Below are 27,029 nucleotides of genomic sequence, written 5' to 3'. Positions count from 1 at the left end.
TTTCTGCTGCTCCAGACAGTAAGACATGGAGCAATTGTTCAAACTACAGGAAAAGAGATTTCACCTAAACATTAAGAGAAACTTCCTGACAGTAAAAGCTATTCAACAGTGGAACACATTGCCTCAGAGAGTAGTGGAGTCTCCTTCTTTGGAGGTTTTCAAACAGAGGCTGGATGGTGATCAGTCAGGAGTGCTTTGTGTCTTCCTGCATAGCAAGCTGTTTGACTGGATGGCCCTTGAAGTCTCTTCCAACTCTTATGAATCTCTAAGGCAGCATGTTCCATGCTAAGATAACGTTGAGATAGAACCTTTACTGCCTGAAGCCCTCCTGCTGTATTAAGCAAACTAAAAAGCACTTCTTTAATATAGGAACACTTTCCACTCTTCCATTCCAAGCAAGACCTTGCCATTTACTTCCTTCTAAAACTTACCAAGGAGTAGAATAAACCCATCAACCCAGAGAGTCAAAATAGTCAGCACATGCCCATGGGATGCATTTTTTCTAATCCTAACCCTTCTTCTGTTTTACTGAACTGATTCTAAAATCCTAATAATAATTAATTTGTCGAAGTGTAGAATTATTTGAAGGGCTGATCCAGGGGTTGGCAACCTACGGCCCGCGGGCCGGATCCGGCCCGGCAAGGCTTCGGGACCGGCCCCAGCCCGGTCCTGCCACCAATTGCCGCCCCCGCCGCAGCTTGGGCACTGCTCCGGGCGCCTGCAGGGGCCTCGCTGCCGTCCTCCTCCTCCACCGCGCATGGCCGCGCAGAGGAGCCAGAGGAAGAGGAGGGCAGCGAAGTCTGGGGCGGAGGAGGCGAAGGTGGAGGCGGCACCTCCTGTACGCGGCCGTGCCACCTTCCCTGCCTCCCCGCGGCCTCCAGCTTCCCTCTCGGCCTCCGTGGAGGGCAGCCTCCGCGGAGGCCAAGAAGGAGCACGCGGGGCCGCCGGCTTCCCTCTCGGCCTCTGTGGAGCGCTTGGGGCCGGGAAAGAGGGGAGGCCTCCAGCGCTGGCGCCCCTCCTTGCTCTTTCCCAGCCTCTGACGGGGCCTGGGCCCCTCAGGGGCCAGGAAAGAGGGGAGGCCTCCAGCTCTGGCACCCTCTGCCAGCTCTTTCCCGGCCTCTGACGGGGCCTGGGCCCCTCCGGGGCCAGGAAAGAGGGGAGAATGCCAGCGCTGGCGCCCCCCGCCTGCTCTTTCCTGGCCTCTGACGGGGCCTGGGGCCCTGTCAGGGGCTGGGAAAGAGAGGGAGGCCTCCAGCGCTGGCGGCCCCGCCAGCTTTTTTGCCGGCCTCTGACAGGGCCTGGGCCCCGTCAGGGGCTGGGAAAGAGGGGGAGGCCTCCAGCGCTGACAGCTCCCGCCGGCACTTTTGCCGGCCTCTGACGGGGCCTGGGGCCCCATTAGGGGCCAGGAAAGAGGGGGAGGCCTCCAGCGCTGGCCCGCCCCCGGAGGGTGGAAGCTTTGGCCCCCCAGTTATCTGAGGGACAGCAACCCGGCCCCCGGCTCAAAAAGGTTGCCTACCCCTGGGCTGATCTATGGAGTACGGCCACGTTGCTAAATTAATAATTTAACAAATCGATTAATGAATTGTTCCAGGCTGATTGCATTTCACTTTATTTATGCCTCTTAACTACCTGAGGTCTGCAAATTATTAATATTCACTGGTTATCAGTGTATGGATTTTAGCCTCCTGTCTCTTGGAGACACACTTTAGATTTCAGTGTTCATCAGCCTTTGTTTCTAGTAAGATGGGGGCACTTAGTTCTCAAGCAAGTAAACTTTCATAGAGTTTCCACAAGTTTACAGAAGATCAAATGAAATGTGTTCATCTCACAATTGATCCCAGGCAGATATAGTTCTGCATTTATAAAGTCATGCAGGTAATATGATCAAGGCTTCCTATTATTATTTGCAGTCAGTGACAGGTGGAGGACAATGTGTTTTACATGCTAGTTTGTCCTCTAAAAGCAACCCTAGAGAGAAATTCTTAGCACCCTTATTGGCAAATGAAAGCAGGAATTCTCTTGTAGATTCGGTTCAATTTCTTTTGAGTGCTATCAGTGACTATGTAACACATAAAGTGCCCTTTTTGCCTTGGCTGCAAAAAAACATTAAAAAGAGAGAGGTAAATAAAATTGCTACAAATTGCCATGGAGACTCAAAGTATTAAACTTATTTTCATGGTAAAAGTTTACCAATAACTGGAAAGGTTTGTATCTTTATATTAGCAATAACTTCGATCACAACATGTTAAATTATGCAATGTCATTTGTACTCTTGTACTTTTTGCCTTAAATATTTTGTGTATTTTTAAAAGCTTTTTGTCATGGCCTTTGGCTATCTACTTCAGGAAATCTACTTCAGGAAAACACTGGGTTACACAATGGGAAATTAAGTTAATTTGCATAACTAAACCAGTCCTATTCAGGATCACTTTAAAATCATGAATGCTATATACATCTTTATTGGAACAGAAAAGTACTACAGCCAAGCTATTTGTAGTGATTATCAATATTGGTGGAGTAAGGACAGGTGCAGGAGCAAGGAAAAAATGCAATTATAGTTGGCCCTTCACATCCACAGATTCTGCATCCATGGATTCAACCATTCATGACTTTAAAATAGTTTTTAAAAAATCCAAAACGCAAATCTTGATTTTGCCATTTTATATAAGGACCACCATCTTGAATATAATGGGACTTAAACATCCAAGGATTCTAGTATCCACAGAGGGCTCCTGCAACCAAACTCCAGAAAATACCAAGGGTCCACTGTAGCTTAAGATCAACGTACTGGTCAGCTCCCTTTCAAAGAACAATGTATTTACAATGTATTCAACATGTCATTGAATCAATGGAACTTACTAAGCATTAACTTAAGTTTCCATGAGTGTATTCTGCTTGCAACTAACAACTGCATTTAGGCCACAGAAACCATCTCTAGCATTAGGTTTCAGCCAAGCATCAGAGACATTAGCTCCTATAAATCCATCATAAACAACAATTTGTGTGTATGTTTTAACCTGGTTATAATTGTTTCTCATTAATTGCTTTTTAACTTTTGCTTTTTATGGATTTTTAACAATGTTTTTAATTGTTATAAACTGCTTTGCGTCCCAATCTGAGTTATAAATAAATTAACAATAACAACAGGAAGAATCACAGGACTGACTATAATTCTCCGATCAGGACAAGTGCATCTATAAGACAGCCTCACGCCAACTGCCAGCTTTCCTTCTGATCCCGTGCCAGATACTGACACTACAATTACACTCAACTGCAGTACAAAGCATATGAGTCAACTGTGCATCACAGCATGTCTAATGCAAAAAAAAAAAAAAAAAAAACCCCAAAACCCTTTGGATTTGTGTTAATGCAGAACTGCCTCTAAGGACATCCTCCAAGCAAACTGGAAGACGTGTACCAAATTACCATGGGAACACACAGGGCTCCAGAATAGTCCTGTCCAGTCCTGACACTTGCAAAACAACAAATACCACCAACTGTGATTGTTAAACCACCATGTGCTGAGATGTCTGTGCTGTAAGAGCTCCATCATGAATCTACTGAAAGGTGTCATACCTCTTTACATACAAACTCCATGTCCCTGCTTTCATTTGTGTGGTTAGGTTATTTTAAATCCTGGATGTCTTATCCTCCTCCCACTTTAGACAGCCATGTGTGTTCTTTTAGTTGCAACGCATGCAAACAATATTTCTCTCCCTCCACCACTCCACTTTTTACAACTACTTGTGCATTACTGATATGTGGGAGCAAAAACAGCAACCCAAAACTAATAAAAATAATAAAACACACTGAAGACATGCAGGCTTGTATTTTAAATTTGTGTAAATCATAATGTTACCCAAAGAAAGGCGGGGTAACTCCACCAACAGTATCAGCATCTTTAAAGGTTTGGGGAATTGCTTAGCTCAAGGATGCTTTGGAAAAGGCTGGATAACTTGAGGACTGATTCCACTTGTGTATACCAGTACTTATGTGACAGAACTATAGGCTCGAGGTGAATAAATAAGGTTTTACTGTGAAATTAACACACACACACATGGGAATGTGGAAATTGGATAGCAGTGTTTGAGGGATTTGAAGAGGGCAATATTTGCCTGTCCGAAGAGTAGACAACAAAAAGCAAAAGTGGTTCAGACTGGGGGTCTCAAAGTGACACAGCTCATACACGGAGTGCAGATGGAGGACTAACTGTATATGGACTATGTGCACAAAGAAGATAGGTTCTGGAACGAGTATTTATCCCTGATGATTCTGGGAGTGTGCTGGATGATCTCTAGCAATGTAACAAAGACCTCATGGCTTTCCCAGGAATTGACAATGGGATTCTGGACTGGCTAATAGTTTTAACTTTAGGGTAACAAAAACAGTGATTGGATGTGGACAACCCCAGGGCGGATGAACGGGGAAGCTGGCCAAAAACACAGTAGTAGGTAGTTAGAAAGAGCTGACTTACTCCTTTGGCACAGTGAGACTTCTTTTGTCTGTTGGTATGAGATGAAATGTAAAAGAGCTCAGAGTCAGGAAGTAGTCAGCACACCCTTTTAGTTTTTATTACCAGGTTCATGCACATGCCCTCAGGTAGGGTTGCCATAAGTGAGGACCTCCAAACCGGGACAAATGTAGGACAAATGCAGGACAACATTTTCAAATGTAGGACACATTTTTAAAAAATGGAGGACACGCAAAAAAATTGAGGCTTTTTTAGAAATGTTAATATAAATCCATGTTTCTTAGGCATGATCAAAATGGAGGACATTTTGACATTATTCGTAGACAGATCACGGAAATGTACTTCCCTTTCTGGCCACCCCCCCTCCCCATTCCAAACAGCACATTTGAGCATTGAACATGGCTTTATTTTAACATTGCCTCTTGCATATTTCAGAGGCTTATTCCACAACCAAACCCTTTGGTCAAGGGACTTTGGTTTTTCTTCATTTTGACTTGTTTTGTCTGTATTCCTCCCCACTAAATAAAGGAGACATGAAATGGAGTTAATGGGTACAAGTTGTTAAACAAAAAAGTCTTGTGAGACTCTGTAGGCAAGAGGTGCACCATGTTAAGAACTGCATTAAGCACACTTAGGCTGCTGCCACACTGCTTTCACTCTCATCACTCCATCCTATGGAATCCTGGGATTTGTAGTTTGTTGTGGTGCCAAGGCTGGGCTTTGAAATCTCAGGCATAAGAGATACAAAAGGCTTGGGCTGCATCTACACTGGAGAAATAATCTGGCTTGAGACCACTTTAACTGTCTTGGCTGAATGCTATGGAATTCTGGGAATGGTGGTTTGTTCCAGCACCACAGCAGAATGGCAGTTAACCCCTTGGAAAGCTCTCTGACCAAGGTGACCAATGCCCTCACCCCAAAATGTAGGGCACCCAAGCAAAAAAATGTAAATAAAAGCTAAAAACACCCATGTAATTATAAATCCATGCTTCTTAGCCATGATCCAAATGGAGGACATTTTGAAATTTGACAGAAGAGGACATGTACTGGAAAAGGAGGAGGATGCCTGGTCACCTTGTCTCTGGTCCAAAATACACTGCAGAAATAAAACAATGCTGGACTGAAATGCCCAGAGTTCCTCACCAAAGCTGCATCCACACTGAGGAAATAATCCAGTTTGAGAGTGACTTAACTGTCCTGGGTTAGTGCTGGAGAATGCTGGGAATTGTAGTACATTGTGGCCCCAGAGCTATCTCTGACAGGGAGTCCCATAACCCTCCAAACGTAGTTGAACTGCAGTGCCCAGAATGCCTCCCCAGGTGCATCCACACTGAGGAAATGGTCCAGTTTGAGACTGCTCAGTGCTGGGGAATCCTGGGAATTGTAGTCTATTGTGGCCTCAGAGCCATCACTGACAGAGAAGTCTCAATGTCTCCCAAACACTCGCATTCCCAGGATTCCCTAGCACTGAGTTAAAGCAGTCTCAAAGTGGGTTATTATTCCTGCAGTGTGTGTGAGAGATATAAAAGCTAGGGACTGGATTCATCTGGAGGATCTCTGTGTCCAAAACACACTGCTTGGACTGCCAGGGCTCAGTGCTATGGAATCCTGGGAATTGTAGTTTATTGTGGCACCAGAGCTCTCTGACAGAGAAGGCCAAATGCCTCACAGACCCCAGAATTCCAGAGCATTGAGCTTTGGCAGTTAAAGGGGTCTCAAAGTGCAGAGGGGGGGGGGGGGGAGAGAAAAGCCAGGGAGTGTGAATGAGCTCTGAGAGGAGGAGGAGGAGGAGGAGGAGGAGGAGGGAGGGAGCCAAGGGAAGTGGCCAGGACCACCAGAGGAGCCCCTGCTTTTCCTCATCATCACAGCCTTCTCACTGCTGGCAAGAGGCTCTGCCCCCAGCCAGGCAACGCCTCCATTCAGTCTCCTTTTGTCAAAAGAGCTCTGGTGCCACAAGAAACTACAATTCCCAGAATCCCATAGCACTGAGCCATGGATGTTTAAGGGGGGGGGTCAAACTATTTCTGCAGCCTTTGCTACCCCAAAGCCTTCTATTATTTACCAGCAACTTGCAAGGCAAAATCTCTTCCTTCCAAGCCCTTGAAAACCAACCCAAGGGGAGGGGGGCTGATTGCTTCTTTCCCATTGGTCAGCTTTGGGAGAAATTTGCATATTACAAGGAAAGGTGTTTAGGGCCTCAAAAACGACCCTGTGATAAAGAATTACAACAATACTGAGTGGTATACATTTAAAAGATGAGGCATTTAGACTCCCAGGGAAACAGGAACGATTGATGGCCTTTTTTTCTTTGCTAACTGTAACCTGAAAGTAATGCCTTTTGCAGGGTATATATACCAAGTGGGCTGGCAATAGCTCTGAGTGGCAGATGTCTTGAAGACCTGCTCTCTAGGCTTAAGGCAGGCAGGGAGGTGGTGGGGAGGGTGGCACACAGCCATGGGGAGGGAGGGGTGGAGCTGCCTCCAGGGCCTTGCTGGGGGGGGAGGTCCTGGGGAGGGGCCAAACCAGGGCGGGACTGTGTGGCCCCGCCCCAAACTGGGAAAGTCCCGCCCCAGGTGGGATATGGCAAGCCTACCCTCAGGTCATAATGACCTCTTAAGAACATGCCAGATACAAAATATGAAAACATGGTAGACCCAAAATAAAGTGCAGGGTGTGCTAACAATAGTCTCTCCCAAGACAACTAAACTAAGAGTGTGTTGTACTTTGGACATAATCATGAGAAGACATGACCCATTAAAACACATAATACTGCCTTCTAATCTTAACCAGAAGGTAGTAGGCAAAGAGAAAGACCAGACCACATGTGGATACATTCAATCAAGGAAGCCACAGCCTGAATTTGCAAGACCTAAGTAACAGGATGACTTGGATGTCTCTCATTCATAGGGTTGCCAGAGGTTGAAGTCACCTTGGTAGCAATTAACAACAAAATGAGCGATTATTTCTGGTAGAAAAAGGCAAAATATTTTTAAAGTAGAAATAAAAAAAATAAGCATGATGGGCTGGTCATCTCCTGACAGTTTGTTGTTGCTTTTAAAAAAAAGATACTGTGGTAGGTTGCAACAGACCTAGTGGGCCCCAGCATGCTCATACCAGTCCAGATATTGATGTCTGATCTATTTGCTAATTCCCACCCCCCCTTTCCCCTGCATCTTACTTCCAAGGGGCAATTTTGGGACAGTGGGACAGTGGCTGACGTGAAGGGCTGGAAAGACCATCCACAACTGCATCACTGCAGGCTGGGGTCCCACAGTGTACTGCACATTGAATGAACAAGTTCAGAACCAAACTCTTGGGATGTTGCCCTCTGGATACCTTCAAAGACACCATGTTGGAAGCACAGCAGGAGAAAGCAGATAAACAAAGGTGCACTTCTTTTAAGTGAATTTGTGTTTACTTTTAAAGTGTTTCAATTAGCTTTCCTTTCATGATGTCCCTACTTTTTTCCAACTATCTTGTTTTTCATTATGAACTCCTTCTTCCACTAGAAAGTCAAAAGTTCAGGTTTGTATAGTATTCCCCCCACTCACCCATTACTATTCTGGCAGGCATGTGCACAAAGCTGAAATTGTATTTATTTAGCAACTTGAAAGTACTGAGCATTGATTGTGCCAAATCTGATACCAGTGCAGAAGCATCCACTGTGTCAGCACAGTTCTGAGATTAGTTTTGGTTACTGAATTTGCTTGCCTCTGCTGTTGGCAAACCATTGTCTTGAGACACAAAAATAGCATTATCTTGAGAGGAAATATAAACGCAGGCAACTGAGCTCAGGTTAAAGCCTATGGTGACCCCAAGAATTTAATAAGGTTTTCTTAGGAAGAGGTAGTTTACCAGTCCTTTCCTCTGAATTGTTGCCTATACAACCTGGTATTCTTTACTGGTCGCTCATCCAAATACTACCCAGAGCTGACCTTGCTTGGCTTCCAAGAACAGACGGCATCTAGTGCCTTTAGAGTATTTAGGCTTTGTACAAAGTCAATTGGGTAATAAATAAATAAATATTAGTTATTATTTTTGTTGTTATTTCTAGTGAGGAGCCTTTAATTCTGGCTGCATCATCAAGGTCATGAGAGGAACAATAAAAATTCATACAGTCATAGAATCATAAAGTTGGAAGAGACCTCAAGAGCCATCCTGTCCAACCCCTTGCCATGCAGGAATACACCCTCAACAAATGGCCATCCAGGCTCTGTTTAAAAACCTCCAAAAAGGAGTCCCCACTACATTCTGTAGGGGCATATTCCATTGCCAAAAGAGCTCTTACTATCAGGAAGTTCTTCCTAACGTTAAGGTGGAATCTCTTTTCTTGTAGTTTGAATCCATTGCTCTGGGTCCTATTCTCTGGGCAAACTTGCTCCATCCTCAATTTGACATCCCTTCAAACATTTAAACAGGGCTATCATATTACCTCTTAACTGTTCCCAGGCTAAACATACCCAGTTTCCTAAGTCTCTCCTCATAGGGCATGGCTTCCAGACTCTTCATCATTTTGGTCGCCCTCCTCTGGACATATTCCAACTTGTCAACATCCTTTTTGAACTATGGTGAGGCTTGACCAAAGCAGAATAAAGTGATACTATTACTTCCTTCGGTCTAGAAACTATACTTCTCTTGATGCATGCTAGAACTGCATTAGCTTCTTTGGCTGCTACATCACACTACTGACTCATGTTCAACTTGTGGTCTCCTAGGGTTCCTAGATCCCTTTCACATGTACTGTCGTCATGCTGACCAAAGATATCTTAGTCAGCTAATGAAATGGAGTTAATGGATCAGTTCAGTCTGAGTATATAATAAACATACTGAGCATATAATAAATATATAATAAATAGTTTCAAAGTTAAAAACCTGTAACAGCAATTGCCCAGGAGCTACCCTCTCAGAAGAGGCATCTTGATTTGCATGAGGGAATGCCTCATTTAAAATGATGTTTTCAATCTTATGGATGTTTAATTGTAGAGACATATTTTTGTGAAATATGTGACCTGTAACATCAAAACATGCAAGTTTTAAGATAGTTAACAGCAGGCTGTGTTATCGCTATCATAAGTCAACCTAGTACCTGCTTTTATACTTTTTCAGTCCCAGGTCATTTTAAACATTAGTTGAACCCACATGGTTTTTCTCCATTAGTGTATTTTCACGGAAGCTCCTTTAATTAGGCCATTTTTAACCCTCTTGCTGTTGTGAAAGCAGCCATTATAAATAAAATAAAACACAGAGGAGGTGCAGAATTATCTTCCTATGGCAAGGATGAGGAGAAGGTAGCTCGATAATGACTGTGTATGTCAGCAGGATTTCTGATTCCCAATTATTTAACAATAAATAGCAGCAACAAAATGTCTCTCCTTGCCCCCTTCCCAGCACTCATATTACTAAAATTTAGTGAAAGCATGGAAGTAGCTAGGAATGTGTTTCCATGTGGAAGGACCAAGAACCCTGTTCATGGACTTCAAATCCTTTTAACTCTTTGGCTGCATCTACACTGGAGAGATAACCCGACTTGGCATCGCTTTAAATGCCCTGGCTCAAGGCTATGGAATTCTGGAGTTGGAGTTTGTTGTGGGTCCAGAGCGGAGCAGAGCCAACTCCCAGAATTCCATAGCCTTGAGCCAGGGCAGTTAAAGCAGTGCCAAACCAGGTTATCTCTCCAGTGTGGATGCAGCCCTAGTGTGACTTTTGCGTCAGGTTTTGATTGGCTTTAGTGGATACAAGTAGATCGAAGTAAAGTTGCATTCTGTCCAGTCTAGTTTGACACTATGGAAATGCTATGGTTTCTCAAAAAATGGTTAGTGAGAGATAAACCATGTTCCATGTGGTTGCATCTCACCATACATATTTTAAATTATATTCATAAAATAATTACAGCCTTAGCTCCTGTTTTACCTAATCAAGCAGGCTTTTTGCAACTTGACTGGCTTCTGACATAGGGGACAGTACATGGTTTCCTTTTATCTGGTGTGTTTTTAAATTATCTTAAACTGATGTTAAGTCAGTTGTTGTTTTTAACAGAATGTGTTTAATTGTGTTTTAATATTATAATTGGTTGTGGATTTAATGGTATCAAACGTCAGTTCTATGGTGAGCCACACTGACCCCAATATAACGAGAAAAGTCAGACGTAAGTAAATAAATAATTGAAATAAAACTAAGTAAAAAGAATGAAAAGAAAAACTTGCCCAGTAAGATGTTTTAATTGAAGCAGAAAATTTAAGTACAGTAATGAATCAACAATAAAGTGAGAAAACCAGAATCAGACCTTTAGAAGTTACTTACTGATAATAACAACAAATGGTTTCTATTTACTGTACTTTCAAATATTACTTTTTAAGGGCATTTTCTCAAGTTTTATACCATCAATCCTATTTTTCCCCACCATGTCTCAACTCCCCTCTCACCAAAACCCCAGTGGAAAGCAATAGCAACATTTAACATGGTGTGTTAAATTGTCAACACTGCACTGAATAATGGCAGCCAATTATTTTTCCAAACACTGTAACAATGAACAGGAATGACTTTGGCCCGTTACAGACGGGCTAAAAAGTACGCGCGGAGCACGTACTAGGGATAAGATGGGGCGGTGCTTCTGCACCGCCCTAACCCTAGTGCGTGCTCTGCGCGCACAAAATGGTGGCAGCCGTTCCACACGGCCGCTGCCATCAATACGTGACGACCGCGCCGCCTCCAAACGAGGCAGTGCGGTTGTGACGTAATGGGGTTGCGGCAGGGCGCCTAGGGTGCCCTTTCCACGACCCCGGAAGGAGCTCCGTTTCGGAGCTCCTTCCTGGTTTGGTCCGCTGGGTACAGCCTTCAGATGGCTGCGCCCAGCGGACCAAAGGAGAAAGGGCCCCTTTCTCCTTCTACCCGCCACCGCGGGGTATCCTTGGGGCTTGAAGCCCCAAGGACACCCCTTTCGAGGCTGTGGGGAAGGGGCCTTTTGCCACTTCCCCGCAGCCCAGAAAGCGGCGGATCGGGGCCTCAGCGGCTGCCGCTCTGACCGCTGAGGCCCCGATCCGGTGGGGAAAGGTGCACCTACAGGCCGCCCCAAAGAGGCGGTCTGTAACGTGCCTTACTTTTACAAGGTAACTTTCCAAGTTTTGCCCATAACTCACAGACACAGACATACCTGACACACCTAGAGAAACAGATAATTTTAAACTATGCAAGAGAGCTGCAAACCCCTCAGCTGGTGAGATGAAAATGATAACTTTATGAATAATTTTCTATGTTCTTAGAACAAGAGATTGCCAGCAAGACAGTCTGACTCTGAGTACCAGACTGTCTCCCCAAACTTTTCATGCATTATCAGGCTCCGCTGAGATTTCACGGAGAGGAGCTCACCAGGGAGGGAACACATGGGAAGCTGAGCAATCGTAACATAGAGAGAGAAAACGTTTGAAGCACACATCTATTTAGATGTGACAGGCACACGGCAGGGGCCTAACCCAGCAAACACACAGAATCCTGGAGCTGTAAAACCTGATCTGTCCAACTGGCAAGAGTCCTTAGATCTGGACTAGATGGGGGTGACAGATGGTTCACCAGCTAGAACTGGTAAACAACACCCACAGCTCAAATTCTGAAGCTTTTTAGTGTTAAGCTCAAATGGAAGCTGAACTTCCCTTCTGCAAATGTTTTTAAAGAATCCAAGTGTTCTGGCAAGATAAATCCCATTGTCTAGATAAATATGCACCCAACTACACTCCCATCCCCATCCCAAGAGGTGGACTGAGTACAATGTATGTGGAGCTAAAAACCAGTGTTAGGAAAACAAATAGAATAGCTCTGTGAATAGAGAGAAAAGACTCAAACTGGAGCAAAAATGCTCCCAGGGAATGACATTGTATATTAGAAAGTGTGAATGACACACAGTAAGGGAGCACAACAGGTATGTTCAGTAAGAGGGTTTTCAACTTTACCTCATATTTAATTCACTGCCAAACAACAAACTGTAGCAAATACTTGTACTGACAATACCAAACTATATGCAAAAGGTAGGCCCATATAGTACTCATAACAACTTTTGAGTCCTAGGTTTTGCAAAGCCACGAGTGATCCTGTCCTTTAGGAAGGAACAGAACTGATGTAACAGCTAAAAGGAACTCCAAGTACAAAAGATTACTATTACTAGACTTAATAACATAGGCAAATCTGGAACCAGGGACAAACTGCATTCCTTTTCTACCAGCAGAGATGGGGAAGCTTTGGTTTTCCAGGGTTTTGGCTTACAACTTCCATCAGCTCCACCCAGCATGACCAGTGGTAAGGGACTGTGGAAACCACAGTCCAAAGCCAGCATACCTCAAAGCCAGAGGCAAAGTTTCTCCATATGTGCCTTATTATAGCCTATAAACAGCAAGCCATGCTACATGTTTGTTTACTCCATTAGAAAGAAGCACAAACCATGGGGGAGGGGAACCATCTATTCCTTGTCATTCATATTCTATTGTTTTCTGCTTTTCTCTTGAAGAGGTCAGCTTTCTTGCTAGAAAACAGAACCAAATAAGTGCATACTTAAACAACTGTGACTTGGTTTCATTAAGGCATTAGACATGCCATGGACCTGTCCTGTACAAATTAGTCATGGCTTGCTGACTCGTATTTCTACTGCAACGCAGGTGCTGAACCAAATGTCCATCTATGGGCCAAACAAATATTCAGCACAGCTAGTATCCTTCCAAAATACTCCAGAAAGATTTTCCTCCCAGAATCTGCCACTACAACTTGTTCAGTTACAATTGTCTTCACAGCAAAAATATTCTGCCCAATATTCAGTCCCAACAATAATCAACATTAAATCTTTTCCGCAGCAGGTGTGAACGCAAAGCCTTCTATGCTGCCATAAGGAGCCATGTATGTTCTTACACCCTTCAATACTAACAACACATATATTTGGGATTTGGAGCTCACCTTCTACCTGGTCAAGGCAACAGTAACTCTTCTAATGGAACTACCCTCCAAATAAACTAGGGAGTCAAAAAACCCTTATGACCTTTATCCTTCCACTCAATTCACCTCTTTCAGTCTCTCAATAACTCCCTTGAACATCTGAGAAAATCAGATATTGGTTTCAATCAAGATTGCCAGGTAACTGAACAAGACTTTAAAACGGTTCTCATCAGTTAAGAGGTCTGATGGCTTGCAATGTAGCAAGAGTGAGGAACCTGTGATCCTCCATATATTTCTGAACTACAATACTACAATATCCACCAGCCACAGAAAGCACAGCTTTTGTTCCCTGGTAGTGGGCATTACAGATGCTTTGTGTTATTTTAATTTTGCTAATTTTGTTGAAAGTAAAATCTTTTAGGTCATGCATTATGACCTAAATAGAATAAATAATAATAGTAATAATAACAATAATAATAATAATAATAATAATAGCAGAAAAAAGAAAAAGAAAGAAAAATCTAAAACTGTTAGAAAATGGCTGGAAATTAGGGTGAAATGCCCTCAAAATGCTAAAAGAATGCATTTTACTGCCTCAAATAAAAAAAAGATATATTGTTATACTGGGAGGAAAAAAATTACAATATTGCATCATTGTATTATTTGCAAAAGGGACATTATTATGTCTGCATTACTCCCCCTTCCCCAACAATGCATTACAGGTAATATTGTTGTTTGTAGTGTCACTTCCAAGCTTTACTTATCTGCAAAACCAACACTCTTCTATATGGGCTGAAATTTTATTCATTTCATTTATTTTTGATGCAACCATTCCCATATTAAGTTTCATGCTCTTTCTTCCTTTCTCTATTTCACCATAGAGAGAGCTCTATTAAAAACAAGATAGATAAAAACACATAGGGGGAGCTATGTTGAAAACAAGAACCATCCAGCTTAACACTGTGGAAGGAAACTGCCTATAAAGCACCTGAATGCCATCACAAAGTGTAAGCTGAACTGACTGTGCATCCCTTGTAATCTACTGGTCCAGTGTGGTTGATCAGTGCAACCAGTATTCTGAACTCAGTACAGTACAGTAAACTGCAGCTGTTCACAATTATGAATCTAAAGTTTTCTTCAAATGCAATCCCACCTTATTTCAGAACACTCCACATAAATGCCAGCAAAGCACTGCTGTTCTAAAACGCAGTAAAGGGGGTACACAACAGTTTTAAAAAGAAGGGTGAAATAACTCACAAAGTTTTCTTTTTTTTAATTGCTTCTAATAATAAATTACATTTCACTGCAGAGCAGTCAGGGAAAGAGGGGGGACACTATACTGTAAATATAAACTTTACCTTGAATAAGGAAAAGGGTAGAAAACAATATGAAACTAAAAATAAAGAAGAATAAAAGTGTGTAAAAACGTAGCGTTTTGCCCTCTATCCTAAACAGTCGCTTCTAAATATTCCATTAAGGCAGAATTGTCCCAGTGCACCCTTTGCTGTGAAAACAGGTTTCTCTACCTAGAGAAAGCTGGGGTTGGCACCCTGAATAAAGCAGCTACATTGAGTGTGTGTATGTGTACACACAGTTAAGAAGCATTAACTGCAGGTAACAACCTGTGACTCTCCAGATGTTTTTGGTCTACAGCATTTCTCATCTCTCAGCACGGGCTATATTGCTAAGTGTTGTAATCTTCTAAGTAAGATCGGTTTGGTTTTGCTGGCCAAGACTGGTGGGAATTTTGATCCAATAGCATCTGGATGTCCAGCTTGTTTAGAAGGTGATCAACACACTGTGTATTAGAAGTGCTCTCCTCACTACCACATGGCAAGAAATGGTGATGACCACCACGTGGACTAGGCAGGTGAAGAGTAATAACAGAATTACAGCCCACAGCTTATTTGCACTTCTTGGTCTAAAGAATTACATCATGGGATTCAATGCCATTTCCTCATTCTGGATCTGACTCAAGACATCAACAAGTAAACATCATATGATTTTCTATCAAAACACCTCTCCCACCACAAAATAACAACCCCAAACTTAGACACAGCATTCATCACATGTGATATAACATGCAGCCCTCCAGATGCTATTGGACTTAAATTCCCATCAGTCTTGGCCAGCAAAACCAATGGTGAGGCACACTGCACTTCATCAACAACTATGGGCCCCACATCTTCTACTATATGAGCCTGAAAGAGATGAAAGAAAATGTAATGCTTAAAAAATCTCCAGCTATGTAAAAATGGCAGACATATCTACAGCATCCTGCATATAATGACACTAAGGTTGCCCACCAATGGCACTACCTTTCCGTGATGCTGGAATCGCATACTGCTGTAAGGCAAGAAGCTATGCTGCTGCTGGTACAGTCTTCCATATCAAACAGGCTTTTGCTTTTTTGCAGACTAAATATGTTGAATGGCTACTGGGCAACAGCAGTAGTGGAGGGTGATACTGGCAAATGATCTCTCAGAGAGAATGGAAGTGGCAGCATAGCTAACACTCATTAGTACTATACAGAGGGGGGCACCAGTAAACCTCCTTTTGAAGGTTTCTTACCATGAAAACTCTGATGAAACAACCCAAAATGAAACCAGAGAAGATGCCCAAAGATGAAACTCCCAAGTCAGATGGTACTCAACAAGCTACCGGCGTAGAGCAGAGAACAACTATAAATGGCACTGTGGCTAATGATGCAACTGGATTCAAGGTGAAAGGATGTTCAACTGTTGATGTGCACAGAGGAGAAAGAGAGGTCCAACACTGCACAAAACATATTACAGGAACATGGAATGTACGAAACATGGATCAGTGGAAGCTAGACATAACATTACAATACTTGGGGTGAATGAGCTAAAGTGGACAGGAATAGGACATTTTGACTCAGAAACACAGTGTTTCATTCAGGAAATGAAAATCTAAGAAGAAATAGCATTAATAGCAAGTAGAGATGTAGCAAAAGCAGTCAAAGGATATAATGCAAAGTCTGACTGAACTGAGTCAATAAGACTTCAGGAAAGCCCCATCAATGTAACCTTAATTCAAGTTCATCCCAACTACAGAGGCTAGAAGTGGAAGAAACTGAAAGGTTCTAGGCTGGAGTCCAGGAGGAAATTAAACACATCAAAACAAAGGACTTCCTGTTAAATTTTAGGCAATTTGAATGTAAAAATAGGAAAAATGATCCGGTACTTACATCTTCTACTGCCAGTTACAGTTTTCCTACAGAAAATTTGGTCTAAGATCAAGAAATGAAGTAGGAGACTGGCTGATCGGATTTTGCAAGGCCAACAGTTTGTTAATTGTGAACACGTTGTTTAGGTAACCAAAAAACTGTATACATGGACATCACCTGATGGTCAATACAGCAATCAGATAGACTCCATAGCTAGAAAAAGAATATGGAGAAGCTCCATTCTTTCTGTAAAAACAAGACCAAAAGCAGATTGTGGCACAGACCATTAACTACAAAAATTAGAATAAAGCTAAAGAAAAACACTAAATCAACCACCATGCTGAAAAACAACCTGAAGAACATCCTGATAGAATATGAAGTGGAAAATAGATTATCACTATTAAGCCCAATTGACAGGAACTCTGGGCTGAAGCCAGAGACATTGCCAGGCAGGAATGCAAAAAGACATTGTAGCCAAAGAGAAAGAGATAAGCTTCAGTGGATGACAGATGAAACTCTTAAAAGAGTTAAGGACAGTCAATAAGCAAAAGTAAAAGATGACAGAAATATAGTCAGAACCCTGAATGCAACTTGTGCACAAGCACAAGGAGAACTACGATAATAATCAATGCAGAGAAACAGAAGGTAACAACAAAAAACAAAGAACAAGAGACATCTTCCACAAGGTCTAAGAAATCAAAGGGAAATTCAAGCCAAGACAGAGGATGTTATATGACTTGCAGGGGAACAAAAATAAAAAGACCATGGCCCGTTCCACACAGGCCAAAAGTATGCGCCAAGCACGTATAAGGGTTAGAAAGGGGCGTCCTTTTTGTACATGGGCACCGCCATCTTGACGTCACAGACGTCTAGCATCCACACGTCGTGTGGCAGAAGTGACGCCGTGAGTGCGTGACTAGCGACTTGCAGCGCCACTTCCGGGGCGCAAAAAGAAGCTGCTTTTTGCGGTTTCTTTTTGTTGTGTCCAGGAATCACGCGGTTTGCCCACTGCGGTTCCCGGACGCAGCAACCAGCGGCGCCGGCAGAGCGCCGTTTTTGGGCACTCTGTAACACGCCCATGAAAACAATACACTGAAAAACTATTTTTAAAAGATGAAAGTATAACAGATTCATTCAAGAAAGAGCCACATGAAAACGAACCTCCAATTTTAGAAAGTGAAGTGGAAGCTGCATTCAACCCATTTGGGAAAAAATGAATCACCAGGAACATATGGCATATCAAAAGAGCTGATTTAAGCTACAGAGGCTGAATCTACTCTTTTTCTAACTAAAATCTGTCAACAAATATGGAAAACAAAAGAATGGCCCACAAATTGGAAATACTCAATATACATTCCAGTTCCCAAGAAAGGATTAACTAGCAATTGCAGTAAAATATTTGTGATCTTAATTGATGGGGGGTTTATGCATACCGATGAAATCATTGATGTTCAAAGTATTTAAGGCATATGCTCCATAAGCAATCTTTGGAGCAAGCTACATGCATATGAAGATAAAAGAAAGTCCACACAACATAGTATTCTCATAGATCCCTGGCTAGGGGTCTGGCAGAACACACATAGGTCTCCTTGGGACAGAAGTGCTCTTCTGTCAAGAACCCAAATGATAGGCAGGTCATGGGGCTTGCCTAGGTGCAGGTGGCTAGCTATAGAAAAAGAAAGCCAGTCCCATGAATGAACAGCCAAAAGCCACTAGTGCTATCCAAGGGGTGAACTTTGCTTGTGGCCTCTATGGAATGGCCTGTGGGATTACACCTGTGAAAGTCTAGGATCATGAAGAACAAAGAAAGACAGAGAAGGTGCATGTATAGCTGAAGTGTACTATCCTCAGTTGTATACAGGAGACTGAAGAAACTATGAGCATACTTTTTCCTTCAGAACTGCAGCACAATATTGTGTGTGCTGGCTGTTTGTTCTACTCGGTGCACCTTCATTATCGTTTTACAAAGCAAAATTGCTCATCAGTATCTGGCCAGCAGCAGTGAAAGTTGGAGGGCTAGGCCTTTGCCAACAGTTTGCCTGCATGTATGTAAGACTGTTCAGACAAGACGCAGTATTTACATATTGCAGAAATTACATGTCATTCCCGTTTACCTGTGTGAAGCACTATGTCTTAGAACCCCTAGCTGGTGGAATAAAGTAGGGTTAGCTGGTTATGCTTGGAGCCCCAGGGATATAGGTGTTTCTTCGGTAGAACGTGGAAATGTTATGTTTTAGGATTACAGCTCCCAAAATCTTCCAGCCATCATAGCCAAGGGGAGCAGTTGTCTAAAAAAGTAACTTGCCCAAGCTCTGCTCTTAGGTTTCTAGGAAAAGAAGCGCATTCAAGTGCCTAGTAGTCTCTCAGAGGTAGGCTATTTTAGGCAAAATGCCCTTTCTCCATAGTTCTCATCACCGTCATTTCCCCTTGTGAGTTCTAATTGTGCATAACATGAGGTCACAGAGACAGAGCCCTGTCAACTAAGTGATATCTCCCAATGCAGGGTTTATATATATAGGTGATGGTGTGCTGTGTGACTGGGTGTTGAATTACACTCATCCCTCCACATTTGCTGGTGTTAGGGGCACAGGACCCCCGTGAATGTGGGAAAACCGCAAATAACAAAAACACTATGTTTTAACCTAAAAGAACACCTCTCTTGGAATCTCGTCCTCTGGTGCAACTCTGTGGTCAACGTCTGCCAGACATTGACCACAGAATTACACTGGAGGAACTACAAAAGACCTAGTGGAGTGTTTTCTCTAAGTCTTTCAGTGTAACATTTGTTTAAAGTTGACCATAGAGTTGTGCTGGAGGATCTAGATATTCCTAGAGAGAACATATTAATAAAATCCATGAATAATAAAATCTGCAAAAGTCAAAACCGCAAATGTGGAGGGATGAGTGTATACCACACCCATGATTCATTATGGCAATGTAAGTGAAGTAGCTGCCAATGTGAAGACAGCTTTTTATTATCATTTCCCTGCCTTCTCCACAGCAATTAATGGAAGAGCAATTTCTTGCAACATGTCCAGGGCCCATGTAAATCTCTAACAGCTCAACCAGGGAGGGAATGAATGTGAGGTGTGGATAAGTATAGAATATATTTTGTGCTGCTCTTTTCCTATTCACAACACTGCTCTGTTTTGGCTCTTCTGCTGGTAAAGATATCCTGGTGGAACAGAAATTCAGGTAGAAGAGTTCAACACATTTTACTGGAATGATTTGGGGGCACCTCTCAAATTCTGTCAAATGCTTTAACCCCTCAACAGGCAGATCTACAAAGCACAGAACATTAATTTACAGAGCGGTAAATTGATACATATTAATGTGAATAGGACATAAATTTGGGGGTGAGATTAGTTGGGTAGAAGATTACTTCTGCTGTAAAATACCTAAAGGAGATTGGGGGTATTTTACAATTGACTAGTCAGCTATATGATGGGGGAATTATAAATGATCTGTAGATCAAACTCACAACAAGTTCATTACAATTTGACTGGTCAACTTTTGACAAGCCTCACTAAAGACTTCTAGAATGAATGTAGACTACAATCCTATACATAGTAAGCTGGGAATAACCAGTATTAAACTCTGCTGGCTTTATAGCAATAGCAGCTTCATTTATATACAGCTTCATACCACTCTAAGCAGTCTCTAAGCAGTTTACAATGTGTAAGCTAATTGCTACGTGGATATTTCAAAACAACTGCACTGTTAAACTTCTTAAATTTGACTGAGTCAAACATATTACAGCAAATCCATGTAAGCATGCATGTTAGGCCTCAGGAAATTTATAAAATAAACACATGCAAGTTCACAAACCTCTACAATGTGAAATCCTAACATTTCTTTACATTCCTGAGAGCTAGTGCAATACACCAGATTAGCCATGGTATAGAAGAGCCATATTTATCTTTCCAAACTGTGGTTGCCTCCCAAAGATCAACGACTTTAGACGCTCTGAACAGATTAGGGATGTTCACTAGAACATTTACTTTTTTCTCCGATCTACAGATGTATCACAAGCTTCCTCAGAAAGGTCCCTCCATTTCAAAAGAGCTTGCCACACAATACTGGGGAGCAGCTGTTTGAAAAAGCCAGGACCAGCACTCCCTATGGCACACGGCATTACTCAGAGTTCTTTTTAATCCATGCATGAAGACAAAGAGTTCCAAGGCAAGCACCCACTCATTTTTGTTACACAGGAAGGTTCTCCAAGACATTTGTGGAACACAAGACAGAAACAAAGAACTTTACTGCATATGTGAGTCTAAATATAATGAGCAGAGCGTCACAGAAGTGAGTTGACGGGATATGACCTAGTTCAGCTCAGGACATCTAACCCATTATATTACTATATGCAAGAGAAGAATACAAGGAGACAGCCCCTAAACACTAGCGGAGAGAACTGCTGGCCTGAAGCAAATGGGGTATCTTACATACTGGAAAGTGTTAAGAGACAAGATCCTATAAGGTTTCCAATATAAGAGAAAAGATGCTGCAACTTTTCCTATACAAAGTCGTGGTCTAATTTCTAGTTCACCCCCTGGGCTTTTGTTGTCCACTCACACATCTGATTTATATCTTGGCTGTAACAGGCATAAAATCCAACTCCTTTTACCTAATGCTCTTTGAGCATCTTAAACCCTTTCCTTCCTTCATTTCCCTAAGCCTAGGAAAACTTACATTTCAATGCAAAAATTTCCAGACTGAGAATTATTAGGTCAAGGTGGCATCCAGTGCAGGTGTCTTGAGCAGAATGTATGACCAACTCATCCATCCCATTCCAGGATTAAACTCCACCAGCAAAACAAGACGTCATCATTATTTTGTAGCTATTGCTCCCAATGCATCCATTTAATCAACATATTTCAAAGTCAGTCATGAACAGCACATTTAAAAAAAAAAAGGCTCCCTTCACCTGCACATAAACTTCTGGGATGCTGCCTCTTGTGATATGGACTGCCTTCCAGCTGGCTGTAGTTATTTATGAACAGAGAGAGGTCTGCTATATTTACTCAGAATCACTCAATGGAGCTTTGAAAGCTTGCATGACATATTTCGTGGGTTGTTTTTTTTTTAATTGGCCCAATATCGCTATCATTGTTTCATGGATTTTGTTGTATTTTGCTGCACGGCCAACACAACTATCCCAAATATATTCCCTGGATTTCAAGACACCAAATTTAGCTACAACTGGGGAATCTTAAACAAGAGGGAGCTAATGGACCGGGTCTTAACTCTTTGAGGTTTCTACCACCAACATAGGTAAAACTCTTTCACTGGGACTACATTTGGCATGTTTTACTTATACAGAACCTAAAGGATTTTTCAGATGTAACTGTACTGAAGCTTGAGAAATTTAGGCCCCATTCGAACTCGCCCATTTGCTCTGTATAGAACTGGGCAGATTCAGTTGCCCCCATACCGAATCTCCCCGGGTAGAAGTTCTCACTACCCTTTACCTTGATCAATTCAATTTGCACCTCTGAAGTTCACATTTGCAGTACCGCTTTAAAATGGAGCCTCCTTTGTTGTCAATCAAATTCACTTCCGCTTTCGTCAAAGGTGACATATCCTACAATCGTTGGCCAACGGAAATGGTTCTTTCCCCCTTCCTTTTTTTAAAAAACTGGTGGCAGTGTGCGCATATTTTGTCAACTTGTCAGATTTAAAAACCTCCAGGTGTGTGTGTGTGTTGTGTGTATTTGGGTCATTACAGATTATGGCAACCCTAAAACGACCCCATCCTGGGGTTTTCTTGGCAAGATTGGTTCCGAGGAGATTTGCCATTGCCTTTCCCCTGAGGCTGAGAGAGTGTGACTCCCCCAAAGTCATGGGTTTCCACAGCCCTCCCTCTGAATGCCAGCCTCTAGCTTCGCTTCCAGCCCAGCATTTCCTCCTCTATGGAACCTCTTCCCTTCCCCAATGCCACCTCTGAAGCCCTTGCTCCCCTCCCCGATGCCATTCTCTTACCTTCCCTTCCAGCCAAAAGCATGCACATAATCCGTCACAATAATAATAATAATAATAATAATACCACACGCTTTCCGTCCGACTGCCACCCCAGAATGCCATTTCTCCTTACATACACGTAGGTTGCAAAAGCATTTACCAAATTTAAAAGGAAATACACACACACACACACACAAATTTTTTTTAAAAAAATGCCACTTGCAAAGTGAGGTGCTGTGCCGGCAGCAAGCAAACGAAAGGGAAATGTAGCACAAGCAGACATATTCTATCAATATGTATCAACCTGTAGAACAAGCATTCGCATAATCTGTCAAAAATAAAATTACAAAAAGAGAGAGAGAGAGAAAGCTGCCTGCGAGAGGAGAGGCATGTTCCGCCCTCTGCCCTCCCTCTGACCTAAATCCCTCCCCTGAATTTGACCTGATCATGACCAGGGCCAAGTTCACATTTGCCGGCAGCAGAGAAGAAACGGGTTTTCCTAAAAGACATGGGAAATAATCCACTTTTGGAAAAAAAGTTCTAACAGGGATTTGCCCTGGACTGGGTGTGCGAGACCCTAATTCTGATGTGTTTAAACCGGTGCCAATGGGAACTTCCAACTTTTAATCTGGGTTATAATTCAGTACAAAAGGTAGTCTGAATGGCCCCTTAGTGTTCTCTGACTAGGAAACGGGCCCGTCGCCTCCCATACGACAGGGCCAACTCTTGGATCTCAAGAAGAATTACACTTCTGTTGCTAATGGCTCTTTTTCATACCCCGGACATCCCGGACGCCTACAGCTTGCTCTGCCCTTCAGTTACATATGTGGCGACTGCAGATTCTCCAGTCCAGCTCGGAAGTTTCAGCACCTGCCCTATAAGATGACACCCAGCGTAGAAGACGACCCCCAACTTTTGAGAAGATTTTCCTGGGTTAAAAAGTAGTCGTATACGCCAGAAAATACAGTACCTGGATTTTATCACTCTTTGTTTCTCAGTCCCCCACAGGGCAAACGAGGGGAGTAGCCTCTACCTGCATTGACATTGCTCCAGACTATATTAAATGACAACAAATATAGCATCTTAAAACCAAATGTAGGCCTGTTAAAAAGGTGTTAAAATCATACAGGGGAGAAAAAATTATTTTTAACACCTTTGCCTGATAAAGAAGCCAGGGGAACTTTGAAAGCTTGTGACATGTATTTTGTGGTTTTTTAGATGGCCCAATAAAGGTATAATTGCTTTGTAGATGTTTGGATTTTGTCATCTTTCTTTTGAGTTTACCATAGATTATGGAGCCAGTTACTCACACAATGAGTATCTAGGATGAACACAAATCAATTTAGGACAAAGTCTCAAACTTTTGAGGAGGGGGCATTTTTTAAAAATTTTTTTGCAGATCCCTCCACCCAACTCCACCTTGTACTACTTGTCCAAGGCTCTGTTTGGCTTGTGTGCAAAGAACTACAGGAGTCACCTCACATCCCGGCCACTGAATGCAAACTAGCAATTTACACACACAGAAAGCCCTTTCCTGAATTATCTGAACTAAAAATGCCTTCAGTCCCTGAGGTGGCCAAAAAATAAATAAATGTGGGTACAGCTTCAAGCCCCAGAGGTGACCATATGAATTTGCTTTAGATCTGACCGACTTTCCCTCAACCAGTATGCCAATTCTAAACTGGGCAACAATACCTCATCCACCTCATCTCTGCTTGCACCAGGATTTAAACACACCTTTCTTTCCATGCAAGCCCTCCCTTATTCTTCTCATGAGTACAACTCTTAACATCCCGGTCCAACGGTGCCTAAAAGAAATGCTTGCAGAAGCTGGGCAGACATGCAGCCTCCACCCGAGGAACACAAGGAGGGTGCGTGGGTGGCTGTGAGTGTCTTTGCCTACCTAGTCACCCAAAGTTGGCAGAAAACACCCACATGCGCACACACCCCTTGCCGATTGAACTCTGAGCTCTCCACTTTGGATTCTTCTTTCAGAAAAACAGCATTTTTTTGAAAAGAAAGATGCCTAATCAGGGGAGAATCCAGCCAAAACCTCCTCCATCTCCTCCTGGTCCTTTGGAGCAGAGAAATGCCAATGACACTGTGAGGGAAACCACAATCCAATGCACCTTGGAAACCTGAACAGAGCCTTATTTTGCATCCACATTGCAGAAATAACCCATAGTGACACTATTTTAAACTTCCATGGCTCAGGTCAGGTGCTATGGAATCCTGGGAATTGTAGTTCCATGAGACATTGGGCCTACTCTGTCAGAGAGTTTTGGTGCCAGAGCAAACCACAATCCCCAGGATTTCCACAGCATGGAACCAGGGGTGCTAAAGCGGTGTTTTAATTAATAATTTAATTCCCTTTTAACTGTCATTTTTGTATGACTTTCCATGTACTTTTTTTCTAGACTGTAAACTACTCTGACTCCCAATTTTAAGGGGAAAGCGAGATACTAAATAAATAAATAATAAATAAATAAATAAACTGGATTATTTCTATTGTGTGGATGATGCAGAACTGAGCTGGCCTTATTTAATCATCATCATCATCTGCACTATTTCTGTAGTGTGGATGCAGAATCAAGTTGGCCTTATTTAATAATAATAATCTAGATTATTTCTGCAGTATGGATGCTGAATCCAGTTGGCACTGGCTTGACCTTATTTAATAATAATAACAACAACAACAACAATTTGGATTATTTCTATAATGTGGATGCAGATCTGGGTTGGCACTACGCCTTATTTAATAATAACAATAACAGTAACAATAGCAACAATAACAATAATTGGATTATTTCTACAATGTAGATGATGCAGAACCAGGCTGGCCTTATTTAATCATAATCATCACCATTGTCTAGATAATTTATTCAGTGTGGATGCAAAACCGGGTTGGCACTGGGTTGGCCTTATTTAATCATCATCATCATCATCTGGATTATTTCTATAGTGTGGATGCAGAACTGGGTTGGCACCAGGTTGGCCTTGTTTAACAATAACAACAACAACAACAATAACAATCTGGATTATTTCTACAATGTGGAGGATGCAGGACCAGGTTGGCCTTACTCCTTCCCTTCTTCCCCTCTTACCTGCCGGAGGATGAAGCTGGTGGAAGTTGTGCTGCCATCTGAGCGCTTCAGGCGGCTCCGCCGGGTGGCTGTCCCTCGGCTCCCCTGAAAAAAAGCATCACCCCCATCATCATCATCATCATCATCATCATCATCATCATCATCATCACCCCATCAGCAGCAGCAGCAGCAAAGAGCCAGGCATTGAGAGGGCAATGGGGAGGTGGAAGGAAGGGAAAGGGGTGAGAGAAGGGGGGGCAACTGAGACCCCTCCTTCCAAAGGGAGAGACTGAGGGTGTCAAGGTGACCAGAGGAGAGTAGGGGATCCTCCTTTCCCAGGACCTGCCCTCCATTCCCACCTTCTCTCTCCAGGAGGGATTTCAAAAGGTCCTCCATTCTGAGCATCTGTAAGGAGCATGCATTCACATTTCTATGAGTGGAGAGTGACCAGACACGTCCTCCATTCCAGCCTTCTCTGCCCAGAAAGGGTTCCAAAAGGTCCTCCAATCCCTAAGAAGCATGCATTTACATTTCTATGAGTGCAGGGTGACATGACCCCTCCTCCATTCCACCCTTCCCTGCCCAGAAAGGATTCCAAGAAAGCTCCTCCATTCTGAGCATCACTGAGAAGCATGGCTTTCCATTCCTGCGAGTGGAGGGTAAACCAGGCCCGCCCTCCTTTTCCCGGACAGGTCCTCTATTCCCACCCTTCACTCTCCAGGACGCAAGGGTTGCAAAAGGTCCTCCTCCCTTTTTGAGCACCACCACATTTTCACATTTCTGGGAGTCTTTTAAGGAGGACCACACAAAAAATAGAGGACCCTCGGGGGGGGGGGGAGAGAGGAAGGAGGACACTCCCAAATTGAAATAAGAACAAGAAACCTCTAATAAACAATAATAATAATAATAACAACCCCACTCCCAGAGAGGTACATGCATGCTCAAAATGGAGGAGGACTGGGGATGCCTGCTCCAAGGGAGGAGGACCACTGCCTCTGGGGGGCTACCTGGAAGATGGGGTCTGCCAGCCCGTTCTTGCCGTAGGAAGAAGAGGAGGAGGAAGGGTGCTTGGACATGGCTGGGGCTCCCAAGCTCTCGCTCTCTCCTGTCTCCTCCTGCCACTGCTGCTGCTGCTGCTGCTGCTGCTCCGCTTGGGCTCCGAAGCCGCCCGCCTCTGCCTGGGAAGGAGGAGGAGGAGGAGGCGGCAGCAGCAGCCTTAAAGCGCCCGCCTCCCCCTCTGCAAGGAAGCTTCCCTAGACCTAAGTCCACTTCCTCAGGTGCATTTGGAGATAATGATAAGAGAAGAGAGGTCTTGTAGCCCCTTGGAGAGTCACTGCAAGAAAGGAGTTGGCAGCATGAGCTTTCCCAGACATAAGTCTACTTCCTCAGATGGATTTGGATATTATAGTAATAA

General features: G+C 43.1%; 1 protein-coding gene across 2 annotated transcripts in view; it reads right to left on the bottom strand.

The window, feature by feature from the left end:
- The window catches only part of CACNB4 (calcium voltage-gated channel auxiliary subunit beta 4), a 201,599-nt gene extending 174,885 nt beyond the window's left edge, over positions 1-26,714 (bottom strand). For both annotated transcript variants that reach the window (XR_016280870.1, XM_089520026.1), the window contains exons 1-2: positions 26,623-26,714; positions 25,637-25,720 (exon numbers count right to left, since the gene is read on the bottom strand). Coding sequence is in view for 1 of the 2 variants with exons in the window: in XM_089520026.1 (XP_089376152.1) it covers positions 25,637-25,720; positions 26,623-26,691 (153 nt within the window). In the remaining variant the exon portion in view is untranslated. The remainder of the gene's footprint in view (positions 1-25,636; positions 25,721-26,622) is intronic.
- Positions 26,715-27,029: the final 315 nt, after the last annotated feature.

This window comes from Sceloporus occidentalis, unplaced genomic scaffold (assembly GCF_023333645.1).
Source record: "Sceloporus occidentalis isolate IW3139 unplaced genomic scaffold, rSceOcc1.0.p SCAF_4, whole genome shotgun sequence".
In the NCBI taxonomy this organism is placed as follows: domain Eukaryota; kingdom Metazoa; phylum Chordata; class Lepidosauria; order Squamata; family Phrynosomatidae; genus Sceloporus; species Sceloporus occidentalis.
Note: the sequence above shows the minus strand (reverse complement) of the source record. Positions and strands in the feature narration are given on the sequence as shown.